This window comes from Aptenodytes patagonicus, chromosome 12, assembly GCF_965638725.1.
Source record: "Aptenodytes patagonicus chromosome 12, bAptPat1.pri.cur, whole genome shotgun sequence".
In the NCBI taxonomy this organism is placed as follows: Eukaryota; Metazoa; Chordata; class Aves; order Sphenisciformes; family Spheniscidae; genus Aptenodytes; species Aptenodytes patagonicus.
Window position 1 is genome coordinate 14,105,284 of NC_134960.1, and position 17,532 is coordinate 14,122,815.

General features: G+C 41.4%; 2 protein-coding genes across 5 annotated transcripts in view; one reads left to right on the forward strand and one right to left on the reverse strand.

Moving 5' to 3' along the window:
• Positions 1 to 7,280, reverse strand: part of PWWP2A (PWWP domain containing 2A) — a 29,857-nt gene extending 22,577 nt beyond the window's left edge. For all 4 annotated transcript variants that reach the window (XR_012996382.1, XM_076350491.1, XM_076350490.1 and 1 more), the window contains exon 1: positions 6,595 to 7,280. Coding sequence is in view for 3 of the 4 variants with exons in the window: in XM_076350491.1 (XP_076206606.1) it covers positions 6,595 to 7,280 (686 nt within the window). In the remaining variant the exon portion in view is untranslated. The remainder of the gene's footprint in view (positions 1 to 6,594) is intronic.
• Positions 7,281 to 7,317: 37 nt separating this feature from the next.
• The window catches only part of FABP6 (fatty acid binding protein 6), a 48,971-nt gene continuing 38,756 nt past the window's right edge, over positions 7,318 to 17,532 (forward strand). Inside the window, exons 1-2 of the mRNA XM_076350494.1 lie at positions 7,318 to 7,516; positions 9,287 to 9,374. Of these exons, the coding sequence (XP_076206609.1) occupies positions 7,490 to 7,516; positions 9,287 to 9,374 (115 nt within the window). The 5' untranslated portion in view covers positions 7,318 to 7,489. The remainder of the gene's footprint in view (positions 7,517 to 9,286; positions 9,375 to 17,532) is intronic.

Consider the following 17,532-nt stretch of genomic DNA (forward strand, 5'->3'; position numbering starts at 1 on the left):
GGAAGCTTACATACTCAAAGACTTTTACTAATCAATGTTATGCTTAAGTGTTTTTCAAGCAGGTACACTTGCCTGAAATCCAAGCTCTTGTTTCTGGCACACTTTCAAGGCAGAGGAAAGACAAGAGCAGGGTATGCGTAGACTTGAGTTTGAAAGAGTATCTCAAGAAAGCCGGTTAGAAGTATCCAAGGCAGCAGCTGATTTTAATCATCCCAATCCACTGTCACCTGGGTCTCCTACTGCAATCACTACCCAAGTGGAAACCAATTAATGGATACCAAGCAATACGCAAATATACCAAAGGCTGTATTAGCTTACAGTACACCTCTCCATGAAGTTAGAAGCCCTTTGAAAGGCTTCAACTTCCAGGAAACTGAATCACAGAAGTCCATGTAGTCAAGAGGCTGATGCAGACTTTGAAGAATTATCCACTGTAGAGACAGAAGAATCTCTAAGTTGACAAGCTTGAAGAGTATGCAGGTGGTCCCCTAATCACTGCTTTCTCCCCACAGAAGTGGGAAGGTACCCCTCCACCTTTTCATTGCAAAGGATTTACAAGTGAATTCACAGAATTTCCTTTGGTTTTCTGTTACTTGGAGTTCTATCAAGGATATAAAAGTAGACTTCAAAAGATAGAATGCTTTAAGTTTAGGCTTCCCGCTAACTACCACAATTTTACTGGCATGCTTATAAAGCTGCAGGTCTGTTTAAACTGAAATTATCTTTTAATTTTTACATCTGTTGGCATTATTAGTTTCAAATGTCAGTTGCATTTTAAAGGAGATGCTTTGCTGATATATTTGGAAGCGTTACACAGTTGCAAAACTTTATGATTAAGATAAAATACCTTGAATATACACTTCAAGATCATCCACATACCAGTCAGACCCAAGACACATGGAAGAGAATGATACCATTCATTAATGGATGAACTTTAAGCCAATTCAGTGTCAAGATGGACAAGATTCATCGGTCCCGTAACGGTGTAAAGAAACAAAAATTAAAATCATTTAAAGCATACCAAAAATTTCACCTCTACCCTGTCTCTCAACACTTGAAGCCCAGTCAAGTCAAGCTACTCTCAGAAAGTAATGGCAACCCATGCTGCTGGAATACAGAACAGCATACCATAAGAAGAAAGGACAGTTTAACCATCATCTGTTGCATCACAGTCCAACAAAGAACAGTAGTAGACTACAGCTACTTTAGGAAAGGAAAGTTTGAGGCACAATCCACAGATGTCCTATCTACCAGCAAGATTAGGGCTTACTGGTTTGAGAAAGAAAAGTCACGCTCCTCGTACCGGCTCAAAGCCGGAAGCAGACTGGCAAGTGTTTTCAGTATAAGCAGCAGCTTTAACATGCTTTATAACTATACTAGCAAAGTCCTAAAAGCTAGTCCAGTTTTGTTAGCCATTTTCACCTTCCAAGTGAAAACTTGGAAATGAGTAAACCTTCCAAAAAGCGTTTGATAAATGACCACAAATAACACTAAGTTTTGGATGTAGATAGAGACACAAGAGAAACTATTTTCATATAGGAGCTGAAACATTACAAAATCATAGAAAAATTTAGGTTGAAAGCAATATCACAAGGTCTTCTGATCCAACCCTGTCCTCTAAGTGAGGCTAAATTTGACACTATACCATTCAATATAACCTCTGTAAGTCACAAGCAAAGTACATGTAATTTACTCTCTTAACCACACCCACACATCACACCTATGCTTCGTGTTCTGGGGATAAAAGCAAATATCAAAGAAGTGTTATGGCTGTTCTTTAAATGCTAGAATTTTGCCAACCTCCTTTATACATCTGAGAAACAACAAAAGAGAACAGGTGATGAACTGTAGGAACACCTTGCAAACAGAGTGTAAGTTTAAAAAAAAAAAAAGAAAAAGAAAACCAAAACACAACTCACACACAACCCTGAGTAACAGACATTTCTTTACTGTTGAGAACCTGTATCATAGATCAGTACTTCTACAGAACTTAAACCTTCCCCAGACAAGGACAACCAAATGTTGTCCCTATTTATTAAACGAAGTTATTAGTAGAAGAGAACTTAAGAGGAGGGAGAAACGTGCCAAATTTTTTCAAGTAAGACTTCTGCTGTTTCCTTCTCGCATCAGTGAATCTTGAATTTCTCAGCTTGGGAGTTCCTTTTTTTCCCCTCCCACCTTTCTTGGCGTATATGGTTACAACACACTAGATTCACCCTGTGGAGGTAATACAGACAGAATGCGAGCATACATAGACTGCAAGTTTCAAGAAGTGCTACATGTAAATGATTTAAAAAATCTAACAGATCTTCTGCAGATTAAAACAATACAAACTAGGGAATGGATGCAACAGTTCATTATCTATCCTTATTCTTCTGCAGCGGAAAGTTCAATGAATAAACTGGGAAAAGCGTAGGATTCAAGAGTCGCCAAGAAAGAATGCTGACTGAAAACTGCTACTAGGATTATAAGAATTTGAAGCTGTTTATAAAAGTTTATTTTCATCATATAGTTCATGCATACCTTGCTGCAGGAAGTCTTTCCTTATCTTCCACAACTAAACCCCAATGAAGATATAATTTCAAACACCTGTCTACTAGCAATACACTGAGCATCTTTTGGATATCTAAGGATATCTACACTCATCAGGTATTTCCTCACTGTCTACTTCCTCCAGGTGCAGAGCAAGATTTCCACTAATTCTGAGCCAGCAGGTGGCATTAACATCTCATATACCCTAAGCAAACACAGTGTTAGCCAAATGCTGGATACAGACAAGCTTACAAGCCCTATTTAAGCCCCATACCTAACGAGTAGTTTTCAGTGACAATTTGTACAATGGCATGGAAAATTCACTACAGTCGTGCATGAAGCATTCCACTATCCACTCCGACAAAGTAAGACAGGATTGCCTTCTCCTGCCTGCCTGATGGTTGGCTGCATTTCTGGTCTCTCCGATCAGCACAACTATCAGGTATCCACTGAGGAACTCGCATCAGAACCTTATCCTAGCATGCAATAAGGCACTTAAAAGGTAATGGCAACAGTAGTAATAAAGTATAACAGTAGGATCACATTTTTAATTTGTGCAATAAGCCTTTAGAGTAACAGAAGTGGAGATATGTTCCTCTTTAAATGATGATTTACTGTGTAAGAAATTGATTTGGGACTCAGTAGATGTGGGTTCCTATTTTCTGCTGATTTTCAAAACTTCCTGTGCTGGTGCTGACAGATACACAAGACTGCCATTAGTACAGGCAGAGAAAATACTTCCTTACCTCAAATAAATGTAGGAATAAAGTCCACTGAACACTGATGTGCTTGTGCTCTTGTGTTATAAACTCCTAAGTGGACATCCTATTTACAGGGGGTAGGAGGGGAAGAGGAAATCGGACCTTTAATACAAACACCACTGAATTCATATCAAAGTCCACAAGAATAAAATGCAAAGTCAGTGCATCATTTCAACAATGGAAACAGAATTAGGAAAAAAGACAAAAACAAAAACAACCAAAAAAACCTTTAAAACCAGAAATATATGGGGACATTTTTCCTTTTCTATCACCTTGAAGTTCAAGTAATTCAGAACATGACTTGAGAAGGCTAAAAAGAGTCCAGTGGACAACAGTCATTCAAACTTACTCTTAGTACTGTACGGAAATAGCACCTTCATTGCCCTGGAGGGGAAAGCAGAAATTAAGATCCAAAAAGGACTAGGAATTATTGTCTCTGAGTATACGATGAAAACAGTATTAGCACGTGCAGTGAACACATCAGCCACTTTTTGAAGCTATTGAATGAGTAAACTCTAATACAAAATTTCACTTTTATTTAATAAGAACTGGCAGTCTTAAGATATTGATCCCCTTTGCGTTAGGAAAGTTTATAACATTATTCCCATGCACCTGAATAAGCTAGTGGAGACAGCTTTCAGTAACCACCCATCTTCCATACTAGAAATCCTAGTGTTTTCATGTAAATGCATGCTGGAATTCAGGTGGTTTTGATTTAACCCTACCCTTCCTTTTTTTTTTTCCCCCATATATTTTTTTTTGGTCCAGTGGAAAAACTTGTTATAAGAATTCCAGGACCTGCCACAGATACGGAAGGAAGTTAATGAAAAATGTTAATATTCTACAAGTCCATGTACTGCTACACAAAACAAAAATAAACAGATATAAAGAAAAGCTGATACCTAAACAGTACTATCATTCAGTCACTTACCATCGAAGTCATAAAGTCTAGAATAAAATTTAAATCTCGGACATTCATGTAACACCTGTTTTCTGATAATGCTTCAATTTCTTACAGGTAGCAAGTTCCTGGACTATTTCTAGAGTTCACTAACCACTGTATTTCCTGCTCCGAGACATTTGAACAGAGACTCCTATTCATTTATAAATATTTACTTGTCACCAGCCAAATATTATAGACCTTACATCTAGAAACTCAATTCTTCTTGTCCAGGCACTCTGAAGAGCTTGGCTTTTGGAATTTAAATTTCACCTTCTGGATTCCCATGTAACAAGCACCTCTGAAGAAAGTCCAAGATCATATGAATGGAGAGAAAGGAATAAGTGGTTCCACTGCATAAGAGAATCTGGGAATAATAGCACAAGCCTTCATGTATCACTTTTTCACAGTTCTTACTGTAAAGACTTGCCCGAGGGCCTGTGCTTAAGAACAGGGGAAACTGAGATACATGCTTCCACTGAAGCCACAATGCAAAAGCAGCAGACAGTTTGCCTGCTACAGATGACCTTTACTGCAAAGGGCTGCAGTAGATCTGCAGAGAGAAAGATCTTCAGCACGCAAGAAAACCTCAGGCAAATCAGTGGATGTTTGTGGTCAATGTGTGTTTAGTAAGATATGATCTCTTTCAGGAGTATGGGAGAAGCTGATGCTTTCCTTCTTCACACATACAGACCCCTAGAAGTACAGAAGCACGTGCTTTGTCACCCTGCTAACCAGGGCAACAATATAATTTTGCTGGTATAACTTCAGACCTACAAAAGAATCGATGTTAACTAGCATTACAACTTAAGTTGTAACGCCTCCTGGCCTGCTTTGAGACATTTAATATTTCACACTAGAGGTGAGTACAGTTTGCAGATCACATTTTAGTACGTGGCTTCAAAAGACAAATTGGTAACTTAGCATTTCAAACCACAACAACTGACAAATTTAAAACTTACTTCCACGACATTATCCAGAACTTGGGTTTTGGAAAAGGCCTTCTGTTTCAAAAGCCAACCAAGAAGCTAGGCCCAGGACAAAAGTGCTGGTCCCTAATACCTTTCCTTTTAGAAAGCATTGACAATATTGATATTACAGGAAGTTATTAAACAGCTACTAGTAATGTAAAAGGGAGTGATAAAAGACATATGACCACACATGCAGCTTAAGTTGGGGGGGAAAAAAGCACTGCATTTTTTGCATACCGATTATTTTAAATAACAACCCTGGTCAAATTTCACTTTTCTCTCATGTTCTTCCATAGTCGTTATAGGTCTAGAAAACAAACACTAAGACGAAGAGGTATTTTCACCTGTAAATAGTAGTTAGATTGTTTATAAGATATACAGTATCACTGATGACTTCTGGCCTCCCAAGAACCCTTTGCTATATGAAGGCAATGAAAAAGGCAAACCCCAAACCTCACAGCCTGATAAGGCTTTAAGTTATTTTGTGATACGTAAGTTCCCCCTCCCCCCCCAAAACGGTATTTAAGAACTATTAAACTTCACCCCATTCATTGCATATAAGGAGCAATCACTAGTAATAACTGTACTTCAGGACTATAATAGCCTAGCTTGAAAAGCATTATTCTGAAAAATAGTATGTACTGAAAAATAAGGTTACCTAGGCAATGTAAGACACAAGTCAACAGGAAAAACAGATCTCTGGGTCTGTACGTTTGTACAAAGACTGGAATAAACGCCAACATCAGTAGCTCAGATCCTTTTTCCCCGGCAGACAGGGATGCTGGAGGCCCGACGTGAATCCCAGCCGAGTCAAAAGGATGTGCCCATGTGCTCGCCCCTCTCCCGGCTCCCCCATTTGCTCACCCCCACCGGGGACTACTTTTGTTAAGGACAGCGCTATAAAACGGGCGGCCGGAGAGCCGCCGGCCACCGCTCACACCCCGCGCTCCAGGAACGTCCCGCTCCCCGTCCGCGAGTTGAGGCCGGGGGCGGGCGGGGAGCGCGGGGCTCGGCCCCGGGCGGGAGGGGGGGCCCTGCCCGCCCCGCCGCGCTCCCTCCACCCCCTGCTAGAAGGGTCGAGGAGGAGGATGCCCGTGAGCTGCTGCCACCGTCCCCCGGGGAGCACGCGGGGGCAGGAGCCCCTTGCCCCCACGCGGACCCACGGCTCCGGCCTCCCAGGGCGAAGGAGGGGAGGGGAGGGGAGGGGAGGCTGCTGCCGTCGCGCCCCTCGGCCCCTGCCCAGGCCGCTCCCCGCCGCGTGGCGAGCACACGAGGGCCTCGGGGGGGGGGGGCTGCCCCCGAGGGCAGGAGAGGGGCAGGCGGCTCTGGGCGAGCTCGCTGCCCCCGTCGCTGGATGGGGGGTCGGGACGGCTCCCCCGTAAGATCTCACCTTTTAGAGAGGTCCATGAGGACCCCAGAAAAAAGCTTCTCTCCCAGCCGGAACGAGACCACGAGGGCGTCCTCGATGATGTGATCCAGGGTGACCCGCACCTCGGAGCCAGGCAGCAGCGCAGCCTCCGCCTCCCCTCCGGCCGGAGCCAGGGGCACCGGGGACTTGGGCTCGACAGCGGCGGCATCAGCAGCATCCGGCTCCTCCTCCTCCGGCCGGTACGGCTCCTCCCCGGGCTCCGGCTCCGCGGAGCCCCCAGTAGCCGGCGGGCAGGGCTGCGGCTCCTCCTCGGGAAGTTCAGGGTGCCCAGCAGGCGGCGGGCAGGGCTGCGGCTCCTCCTCGGACTCCGGGCTAGGCGCTCCGCGGTGCTCGGCCTGCGGCGAGCCCACCTCCGGGGTGGAGGGCGGCAGCTTCTCCGTCCTCTCAGCTTCCGGCTCCCGAGTGCCGGCCGGGCTCCGGGCGAGCTGCACAGGCGGCGGCTCCTCGGCCTCGCCGGGAGCAACCTTCCCCCCGTCGGCCTCCTCCCCATCAGGCACCACCGACTCCACGGCCTCGGTGACGGCAGGGAGAGGGTCCGCGCCGGCCTCGCTGCCCGGGATAGGCTCCATCTCGGGCTCAGCTTCACCAGCCCCCCCATCGCCCGGCACCGCTGCAGTCGCTGCCGCCTCCGCAGCCATAGCCGCCATTTTCTCTGCTGCTTCACCGCCGCCTCCCTCCAGCAGCGGGATCGATAACCACGGCCTTCCCCGCCCGCCTGGGAGGGAGAGCCCGCCCCCTAGGCTCGCATCCGGCAGTCTATTGGTGGGCGCGGTGTAACTTTCTACTTCTACTGGAGAGCGGAGTAGTCCGTCAAGCCCAGCGGGAACTTCTCGTTGGCCAACGGGGACTTCATTCAATGAAGAGTCGGGAAGAGGAAGAAAGGGTGTGGCTTAGTGCTTTACGGGCCGTTACAGATTAGAGGGGTTGGGCCTCTAGGGCTGCTCCGTCATCTCATTGGTGGAAGGAGGAGCCGCTCCCGCGGGAGGCTGGTAATTGGCGGCGCCAAACGTCCATCGGGGGGCGCGAGGCAGGAGCCGCGCGGTGGCCGGCATGCGTGCTGCAGGCGGCCGGGAGAGGGCGTGAGGGAAGATGGTGAGGGCAGGAGGGCGGCCCTCAGGGGGGTTAGTTCGCCCTGGAGCGGCACCCCCACGGGGGAGAGGCCGTCTCTGCCTCCCAGCTTGTACAGCGCCGCGCTCGCCGCCGCGCGGGTGCAGGCGGGGGGTGCTACCGGTCTGTGGCGCCACCTGCCCCCGTGCTGTGGGGGCGAGCGGGGCCCTTACTGCGGGGCGGGGGGGTGAGTGAAAAACAGTGCGGTAAGCGGGCGGGTCGCTGGGGAGAGGGAAAATGTGAGGAAGGCAGAGGGCCTGCTGTCTTTTGTGAAGTAAATCGACACCTTAAAAGATTAAGTGGCATGAATTAGGTACATCGGATAAAGGTGAAAAGCGCAGTGTTGAAAAGGGGAGAAAAAGAGTTAACGTTTTCCCTTTAGATGTTCTGAATCAGTGATTTTTCTTCCTGTGGGATCAATAGTTGCTACCGTGTGGGCATTTTTTCCCCCCGGGTAGGAAATCTTGTATTTTCTAAACAAAAATTAATGAAAAAGGAAAGGTTTTAGTCTGTTATATGTATGATTTTACATTTTGGAAGCCGAGTCCTTTGTAGAAAGGAGGGATTTGTTAGAAGGGAGGATGGATGAGAAAGAAAAGTGAGAGCAACTGGAGACAGAAAGACAAAAGTGATCTTAAAGCATGAGTGGTTTTATTCTTCCTAGTGCTATTATGAGAGATATATTGTTCAGCAACAAATGAAATTTTCTGAAAAGTAACAAGTCAAATCTATAAGATTTTCTTTAAAAATAAAGTATTCCTTTTCTTTCATGTTAGCGACTTTTATTGGCAGACTTCAAAGTTGCTAGCAACCATATGCTTACAATAGAAACAGCTACACCCTGGGTTGTCAGGTAAAAAACTTATAAATAACGGGCATGAAGAACTAACGAAATTTTTGCAAGAGTTATGAGAAAAAAATCCTTGATCAGATTTAAGGCCTGGTACTACACTCACCTTTTTTCTCTTCATTGTAGGAAAAGTGAGTGATACGTAGTTAAAGGACTACAGTAATGCAAAGAATTTTTTTTTAGTAATAATAAATGAGGACATGGAATAAATAGTCTTCTGTAACAGCAAAAAAGCTATGTATAACTGTTTACAGGTAAAACATGATCTTGCAGGCTGCTAGCTATAGGATTTTAGTAAGTAATAAAGACATGATTAACCTACTCTGTTGTCCTGATCATAGTGGTTTGACTTACGTAACAGGCATAAAGACTTCCTTTTGTATCTGATAGTGGTTCACTTTGCATGGCGAACATAATGTTTGCATTGTTGGTGGTGTAAAGTGTGTAAGGAACATATGGCAGCATCAGGAAGAACAGCCAGACACATTTCTGGAGACAAATACATTAGAAATACAGTTAAAAGAATTTGCTAATGGTAAAACTGCTTGCTAAAGATAAAACTGCTTAATAAATTTTTGTATGTTTTACCACCATATCTGTTAAATCAATGGTTTGGTAGTGTGGGTGGGCAGAATAGAATGTGTTTATTGGGGGAAGGAGTAGTAGATACTGAGTTACAAATTTATTTTTTTCCAGCCATGCTTGCAGCTTTGTCAGTCTGTATCAAAGAGAAACAGCAGATGGATTCAGCATATGATCTGTGGCTTAAAAGAAATCAGATTTGGTAAGCTTTTCCAAAACTACCTACCATTAATATTACATCCTAAATCATTTTGAAACAATTTTGTTAGACCATATTTGTAAAAGATCTGTGTTCCTTATCCTGAGGCCATAATGCTTTGAAAGATGGCAACTGTCTAGGCAGCCCTAAGGCTGAATAAGTTCTTTGCCAGAATTCTGGAGAATAACGAGAAGATTTGTGTTGCTACTGAGTTACCTTCGTTTCAAAGCTACCCCTGTGCAAGGATTTCAGTTTTAATTCAGATCTGAGATTTCAGGTTTTTCTGTATGTTCTGCCAAGGAGAATGCAATAGTGGTTCTGGAAGGTTCACAGGAGTTGCAAATGGTTCGTAAAGAGTTCTCATCTTGAAGAAGCCTGGTGTAAAAGAAATGGGTCATAGGAGTGGAAGGAGGATTCTGCTGTTCTTTCCTCTCATTTTTGTTCTGTGTGATTATGATAACATACGATGTAGAAAATGAAGATTTGTTTCCCAGAAACTTTTTACCTTATTCAGATGAGTCCTTGGACAGATTAAAGAAACATATTAGTGAAGGTAGCTCATACGTAACACCAGAATTGTTTTTACATTGCTCTCCTACGCAAAGAATTTCACTGTGCTTGGAGGTACTCCAACTCTATTTCAACAGCAGACCAAACCATACTCCGCATGCACAGGACTGTTCTGCACGTTAGAGGTATGATCATCTGTTCGAATGCTGTTTTCCTTATTACTGTCTTACACTAGCAGTAATCTATTTGTTCATTCCAAGACTAATATTGTGGGGAAAAGGCATGACGTTAGCTAGAAGGGCTGGCAGGGTACAGGAGTATGTATTGTCACATTCTTTTTTTTTTTTTAATTATTTTTTATTTTTTACTCAGGAGACATAGTAGTATATTTCAAAACCTTACAAACACTTGCACTCAGATAGAAGTTTGCAAAAGCAAAGTTGCCAGACAGCTTTCATGCAGGGGAGGCCAGAACTGTCATGGTCCTTACTATAAAACAGCATGGCTTGTGTAGATACTTTGTACGGTTGGTGATTTTAATTGTGCTAGCCGGTCAGTTTAGTTAGCCACAGTTCATTTCTGTGGTGCTGCTGTGCCATGGTATAGAAGGATGGCAGTAAATTCTGAGCCTACAAGAAATTACCAACTAATACAAAGAGACTACTCAGCCCTTGAGCTGATGGGACATTAAGATCCCATAGCTCAGCCCAGCAGGCTTTTTGTTATGTTAAGTTCAGACTTATGTAGAGGATGGGCGTAAAATGGAAGATTTCCTCTTGTAAAACTTCGGCGAGGTTAATGCTTGCTGAAATCCACCTTGCTTTTCAGCAGGTGTTGCTTATGGCAGACAGTTACCATTAAAATGCTAACTGTCATCTTTTACATCTACTGGAGTCCCCAGCAATCCTTATGCTAAGCATAGGAAACAAATCTGGGTGTATGGCTTGTTAACACTCTGAATTGTTTCATTGCAATAACAGAGGAGATTATGTGCTTGACCCAAGCAGTTTAAACTACTAGGGGGTCTTAAAATAGAATGTAAACAGCTCTTTTGCAGTATCATTTGCATGTTGAAAGGTGTTATATGTGCTTTTAAAAAGAGATAAATAAGGGCATTTATATACCACTCTAATGGCCAACAGAAATATGCTACCATAGGTAACCCTTAAATGAAAGTATACTAACAGTAGGCACGTAGATGCAGGATGAAACTTGTAAGCTTAACAAAAAAGCACTCGCTATAGAATTTTTTTTCCATCCCAAATTCCTTTGTTCAGCATTTAATTTCTGTTTATTTTAAATCTAGCCTGTAATCTCTTTAAGATAGGGTTTGTCTTTCTGTGGCTGGTTTGCATAGTGATTGGCATAGTTGGGGCCTTGTTTCTATCCTGGAACTTTTAGAAACTGCCAAAATAAAATGAATGAAGTTAATGAAACAAATTGCACTAACACACTTTCTGTAGATCAAAATGAGTTTCTGTGTCTTCAGCAAGTGGCAGAAAGGACAGAAGTAGAAGGGAGAAACTATGAATTCAAGGGAGGAACTGATACAATTAGAGGGAATAAAATGATGAATTTGAAGGCAGGAAAAATGCAAAGCTCTATGAAGATGTGTTAACAGCATATTGGCAGGCTGGGTAGCTAAAGAACTTGTAGTAAGTTTGGGTGAGTGAGTGAACAGATGTGATATGGTTGCATGATGCCTGTAAGAAGTAGATATGATTGTATCTGTATGCATGGGTATATGCAGGTAAAAGAATTGTTTCTGTGTGTGTAAGCTGGGACGCGATAAGGATCGGGTCTGGCACACTTGATTGTTTAAAGGCCTGTGCTGCTCAGTATTAGTGATACTGATTTGTTCTGTCATGACCAAAATGTATTATTGCACTGACCTAACTATGAATAGAAAATCTTGAAGTCTGTGAATAGTCACAGCCTCTATGTGTGTTTCAGTTAATAAGTGCATTGGGTTAGGGTGAGTGTAGTTTAAGATGATGTATAGTGGTAATATCGTTCTCTGGGCATCAAGTTCTGTGAAAGTGCGCTACCATGAAAGAGCCAACACAAAATGCAAGGTTGTAATGGAACAATATACATAACCGGCGTATAATCAGGGTTGCGGTGAAGCCAAAGTGCATGATTGCAGCACATCTACAAATATTCAGCTTCCTTGAAGCTAATTTAGCTACCAATAACAGTGAAACTGTGATAGCAGTCTCCAGAATGGGCTGCACCCTGGTAATTGCCTAGTAGCTGGAATTTGTGGTGTTACTGGTATCCAAGCTAGCTGGATATGTATTTAAGTTCACTATGCCTGTTCATGCTGCAACTGATCTTTCTTACTGTAGGCATATGAAAGCTCTGAACGAGTGTGTGGATTTATAGGGACTATTTATAGTGTCTTGGTAGGATAGTAGATATTTTTCCTAATATCTAGACTGGGACATAAGAATTCTAGATTAGAGGTTTACAATTTGAAGTTCTAACAACCTTGCTGAGACTTTGTGACTCCACACATTAAAGGGATTGTGGTTTATATACATCCAATAGCTCCAGTCTTTTGCTGGCTCTTCAGCAACAACACCGAGAAATATTGTACTACAGGAAACATCATACTTTTCTTCCTGCGTCAGTCTGAATCATAGTGGTAATAGCTTCCTGTGACTGCTATAGTGACAACAATTTCCCGTGACCCTGAGGAAGGTCTGAGGGTCTCTCAAAAACTTCCACAAGTCAGGGTTTAGGGACCACAGTTTTATGCTGTGTTAATAAATCCATTTTAACATTATTCAGTGTTTGCAAGGCATGATCTGCTATTGTTGTGAAATTTTCAAGGCTTTCCTATTTAAAAAGTAAAAGTGTAACCAATGAAAGCTGATGTATGTAAGCAATGCAGAGGAATATAAGCAAACAAACAAAGTAAAGATTGGGTCTTGATTGTATGCTGCAGACTTACTGCTTCTCTAACAAGTTAGGAAAGTAGTGCTCTTAAAACAATTGTTAATTAGATTTAAGCTGTTTTGAAACTTCATTATTGATTTATTACAGAAAATTGGTATGGGAGGAGAAAATCAGTCATTCCCGTAATGTTTGGTAACTGATTTTTGTAGCCGTGTGAATGTAGAGCTCATTTTGTTAGATTTATGGATGATCATTAAAGGATTTGTAAAATCTCACTGCATGCACACACGCCCCAGAAGTCTACCCTGCAATTTGAAAAGTTAATTATATGCTAAATTTCTTGTGAACAGGAGATGAAGTCAACGCTTGGGGCTTTACCTAATGTCCATATGGAGAATTGATTTAAATCAATTACCATAGTTGGGGTTGCTTAAAAAAAAATTGCAACTGTAAGTGAGCCCTTGGGGCGAAGCACCAGCATTAGCTCACTGCTGACATGTCTCACACTTATTTTATAATTTTAAAGAAATGTGAGTGTGAAACTACTTCTTGTCTTATCTTGTAATCTGACTGATTTCTGCTGTCTTCTGAAATGTGTGCATCTGTAGGTACTGGTGGTATCCACACTATATCTCCACATATTTTTCCATTCAGATAAAATAAAACAACTTTGAAGATGCAAAATTGCTAATACTATTACTGTTTCATATTTTGGCATCTAAAACCTTATCTCTAGTTTTGCATGCATACGTTATAATGGTCTTTTAATAGAAGATCTTTCATTATTTTAGTATAAATAAATAAAAATAAATTCATAATGCACTAAAAACTAGGTCTATAGTGTGTCTCAAACCGTGATCGTTGTTGTTAAATGATTAACTTATTGATTATAACTAATTCTTAGTAGATCAAGTGCTAGTCCTTTTCCCACACATATATGCTAGTCGTCTTCCACAGTTACTTATTATCAGTATTAAAAGTTCTGGGTGTGGAATGAATTCATTCATTTATATGATACAATTTTGGAGTGCCCAGCTAGATCAAGCAATTTTATTGAGTCTTGGAGACTGAGTAAATCAAAATTAGTCTAAATGTGACCAAGACATCAAAGAGCAGAGTTTGCAGGGTATCCTTTTCAAAAGTATTGTCAGGACAATTCAGCCTTCATAGTGCTGTAGGCCAGAGATGTATCAGTGTACCTACAAGAGGCTGTTGGGTTATGACACCATTCTGTCGGCACATGAGCTGCCTTGTGTCTGAGTCAGGTGTGAAATACTCCAGTTCATTCTTGCTGGAGCTACAAACCTCATGATGGGCTGGCAGCCCATCTGACCACCTCTTCATCAAAAGTGGCAGGCAGGGAAGTACTTCTTCCATTCCCCTCCTCTGATAGACCAGCTGGATTCAGTCTGGGAGACGGTAATTGATTGACGTGGGTCTAAATGACTTACAGTTCATTTTCAATAGTGGTTTAGGTATAGAGGAAGGTACTTACATGACCTAATTTAAGTGCCTAGATTAAATGGCCAGTTCAGGAGCTCTGTTAGTAAAGAAAGTAATCGCTCTCAGGACAGTGGTTCAGAAAGGGATGCTAAGCTAACTCTGAAGTGATCTCGGAATACCATCTGTCCTTTTGACTATACGGGTACTCTAGTTTCACAATTTAAACATTGAAATTGTGATTATCACCTGTACTGCCATATTCTCAAGAGGTAAGGAAGGTTCTACAAATGTTAACAAGTGTCTGTTTGGGCAGTAAGTGATCAATCTGTTGAGGCATCTAGCTTAATTTTGTCTTAATTTTGAGTGCTAAGACTAAGTGTTTTTGAAAGCATAAAGGCCTTAGGCTCTCTGAATAATTTTGTAGATAAAACAATATTTATGTTTTCAGGGCTTACATGAAACATAATGCAATTTCTGACTCTATTCAGGAATCAAATTACTTATATACATTCTTTAAACAGACTGAGTATTACTTATAGAAGTGTTCTTCCTCAACAATTTTTGATTAATTTTCCTTGATGGTTTTAGGAAAGTTTAATTTCCCTGTTCTAAAAGAATGTGGTTTGCATCTTCTGTGTTTTGCAAAGAGCAGAATTGTAGCTAGTGTATTCTCTTTGGATGACTCTGTTAGTGCCAAGAGCAGCATACTTGGGGTCTGTGTTACTGATTTTAAGATCTAGGGAAACTGAAAACTGGTTTCCTTCAGATGTTAATCTTTTTTTTTCTTTCTTTCTGCCTGTTTAAAGATCTCCCTGTCTATGATTTGTAGTGAACAGAATAGGATATATTATTAGTCAAGTTTTAGATGATCTTTTAGCCAGAGTCTCATGGTGTTTTAGCATAAATATAAGGCTGTATAAAAAATCTAATGTAAAGGAAGCCATTTGCTTCAACTAGTCTATACAATGTTATTCTTTCCTGTGAAAATGCAAGTCTGTATATTTGGATATGGTCAGTTATTTCTAATTTTGTGACTTAAATTAAAATGTGTATGTTACAGTTTTCTCACTTGTCATGAATATTTGTATATGCTCCTTCCTACCACATGTGGCTGCGGCTTTGGCACCTTGATCACACGTCCATTCACAATTGCGGATTTTTGCAAGTAAAAACTTATATTTCAGTTTCAAGATGATAAATTTATAGAAAAGTCATGCATGTTCTCAAAGTGTCTAAATATTCCTAATCAAGCTCCCTGGGTTTGATAGGGGATGGAAAAGCAACTGTGTCTTGCCAGACATTTAGTTGTCTTATGTAGACATTTAGTTGTGAAATTCTGCTGTAGTTCTCCAGATTCCTTTATCTTTAGGTATAACTTACTGCTCTAAAACACAGTCATGGCTTTCAGAATCCATAGGGTTGCTGAAAGCTTAATTTAGCAAAGAGGTTGTTTAGTTTTGTCTCCCATGTTAATTTAAGAATTTACACTGTCAATCTTCTAAAGATCTCCCCTGTGGTTGTTAGATTCCAGCTCCTTTCCTCCTTAATGATCTGTGATGATACCACCTCCTTTGATATTCTACCAGTAATTAGTTAAAAGATACCTGTTCTGTATTCTCTAAATCTTTACCCCTTCAGTTGTAGATTGAAGAGAAAACTTTGAGTATAATTTTTTTTCAGTCCTTATTTACTTGTTTTGCAGTGAAGTTTACGGCACAGTATGTGTCAGTTACTCATTGAAATATGGTCCTGATGTGGCAAGCAGGACTGGGCCTTACCTGAATTTGAGTAGGAGATCCTTACAGAATACTCAAGTGATTTACTAATTGAGTCAGTAACAGTCTTTCCCTGAATCAGTGCTAAATCAGTATCCTACACTGAGTAATGGCTCACGTAACAGAAGAGTTTGCTCACAGAAACCATTACAGAACAATTCCCTTTATGGATACTCTGTTCTGATTGAATAAGGCTTTCCAAAGTGAGGCCTTGCCATGCAACCTGTAATTTTCATAGTGCAGTTTTTAACTGTGACTATCCTTCGCAGATACCCTTGCTGCTGTGGCATAATCTCTTCAAGCTGCCCTAGCACTAGTAGAAATGCCCTTGATGCTTATTGGTGCCACAGCTGTCAGTGTGGAGAGCCCTGCAGTTGTGCCAGTTCTAATTGCTAACTGAGTTATTTCTTTTACTTTGCATAGCAGAAGAAACAATTCCAGGATTTGTTGTAAGGGCCAGTCATTGCTAATACCGGTATGTTACGTAGCCTTAGCTTGAGGTTTCATCCTTTGAATGGCTTTCTTTGAACCTGAAGCTCTGCTCTAGGACTAAACTCACTTTTGTCTCTCTGTATTTTTAAAGTAATTGTCCAAGAATGAAGAAAATCATTCCTTCAAGGAAGCTGTTCCAGAATAGGGATTGGGGAGTAGCCCTTGGAGTGTTCCTGGAGGTACTGTCTTTGACTTGAAATGTAAAACAAGCAACTGAAGTTCTCCTGGTACTTCTCCTAAGAGTTAAGACATTAGTCTTGATGACTTGGATATTTTCTTTTCTGTGGTGGTGTGGTTTGTTTGTTGGGGTTTTTTGTTGGTTGGTTTTTTTTCCCAGTTAAATTGAATGCAGTAGCCTTAAGTATTAAGTTGTGGTTGAAATGTGTTAAATTCTGCTCTGGAACAGGGTTGGGTTTTAGTGACTTTCCCATCTGAGATGAAGGTTTAGAAGCTTCTTTTTGGCTTTAATTCCCTGCCATCATGTCCTCTTTTTATCTTGTGACAGGTACTGCATCAAGCCACGATAATGATGTTTTTTAGAATCACTAGGATACTTCTGAATCACCCAGAGATCACTTGTAAAAATGGCAGGTTCTGCAAGATTTGATGTCACTTTATATCTCGAGCAATATAAACCAGCTTCTTAGGATCTATGTCCTCCTTCCTTAGCTCCTGAGTTCCAGTCAAGAATGTCTAATTTAATGAATCCTGTGTGTTATTCATGGACATTTAGGTATTCTTTAGGATGAAAGGGGCTATTTGTAACTAAGATTGTGTAAGAATTTACATTCTAAGCTCTAGTTCTCTCTCATTACTTTGGGACACCTATGGGAGAGATTTCTAGATTTCTGTCTGAAAAGTATTAAGGGAATAAATGGAAATGAAAAAATGGTTAATTTATCAAAAGCCAAACACTCTGTAGCTCTAAGTCTCAGACATTCCAGTTGGCAAAATAAAATTGCAGTGTGATTAAATGATCACGAATTATATTTCAAGTAATGCAATATATCTTATGAATATTTTGTATGTAAGTGAGTTCA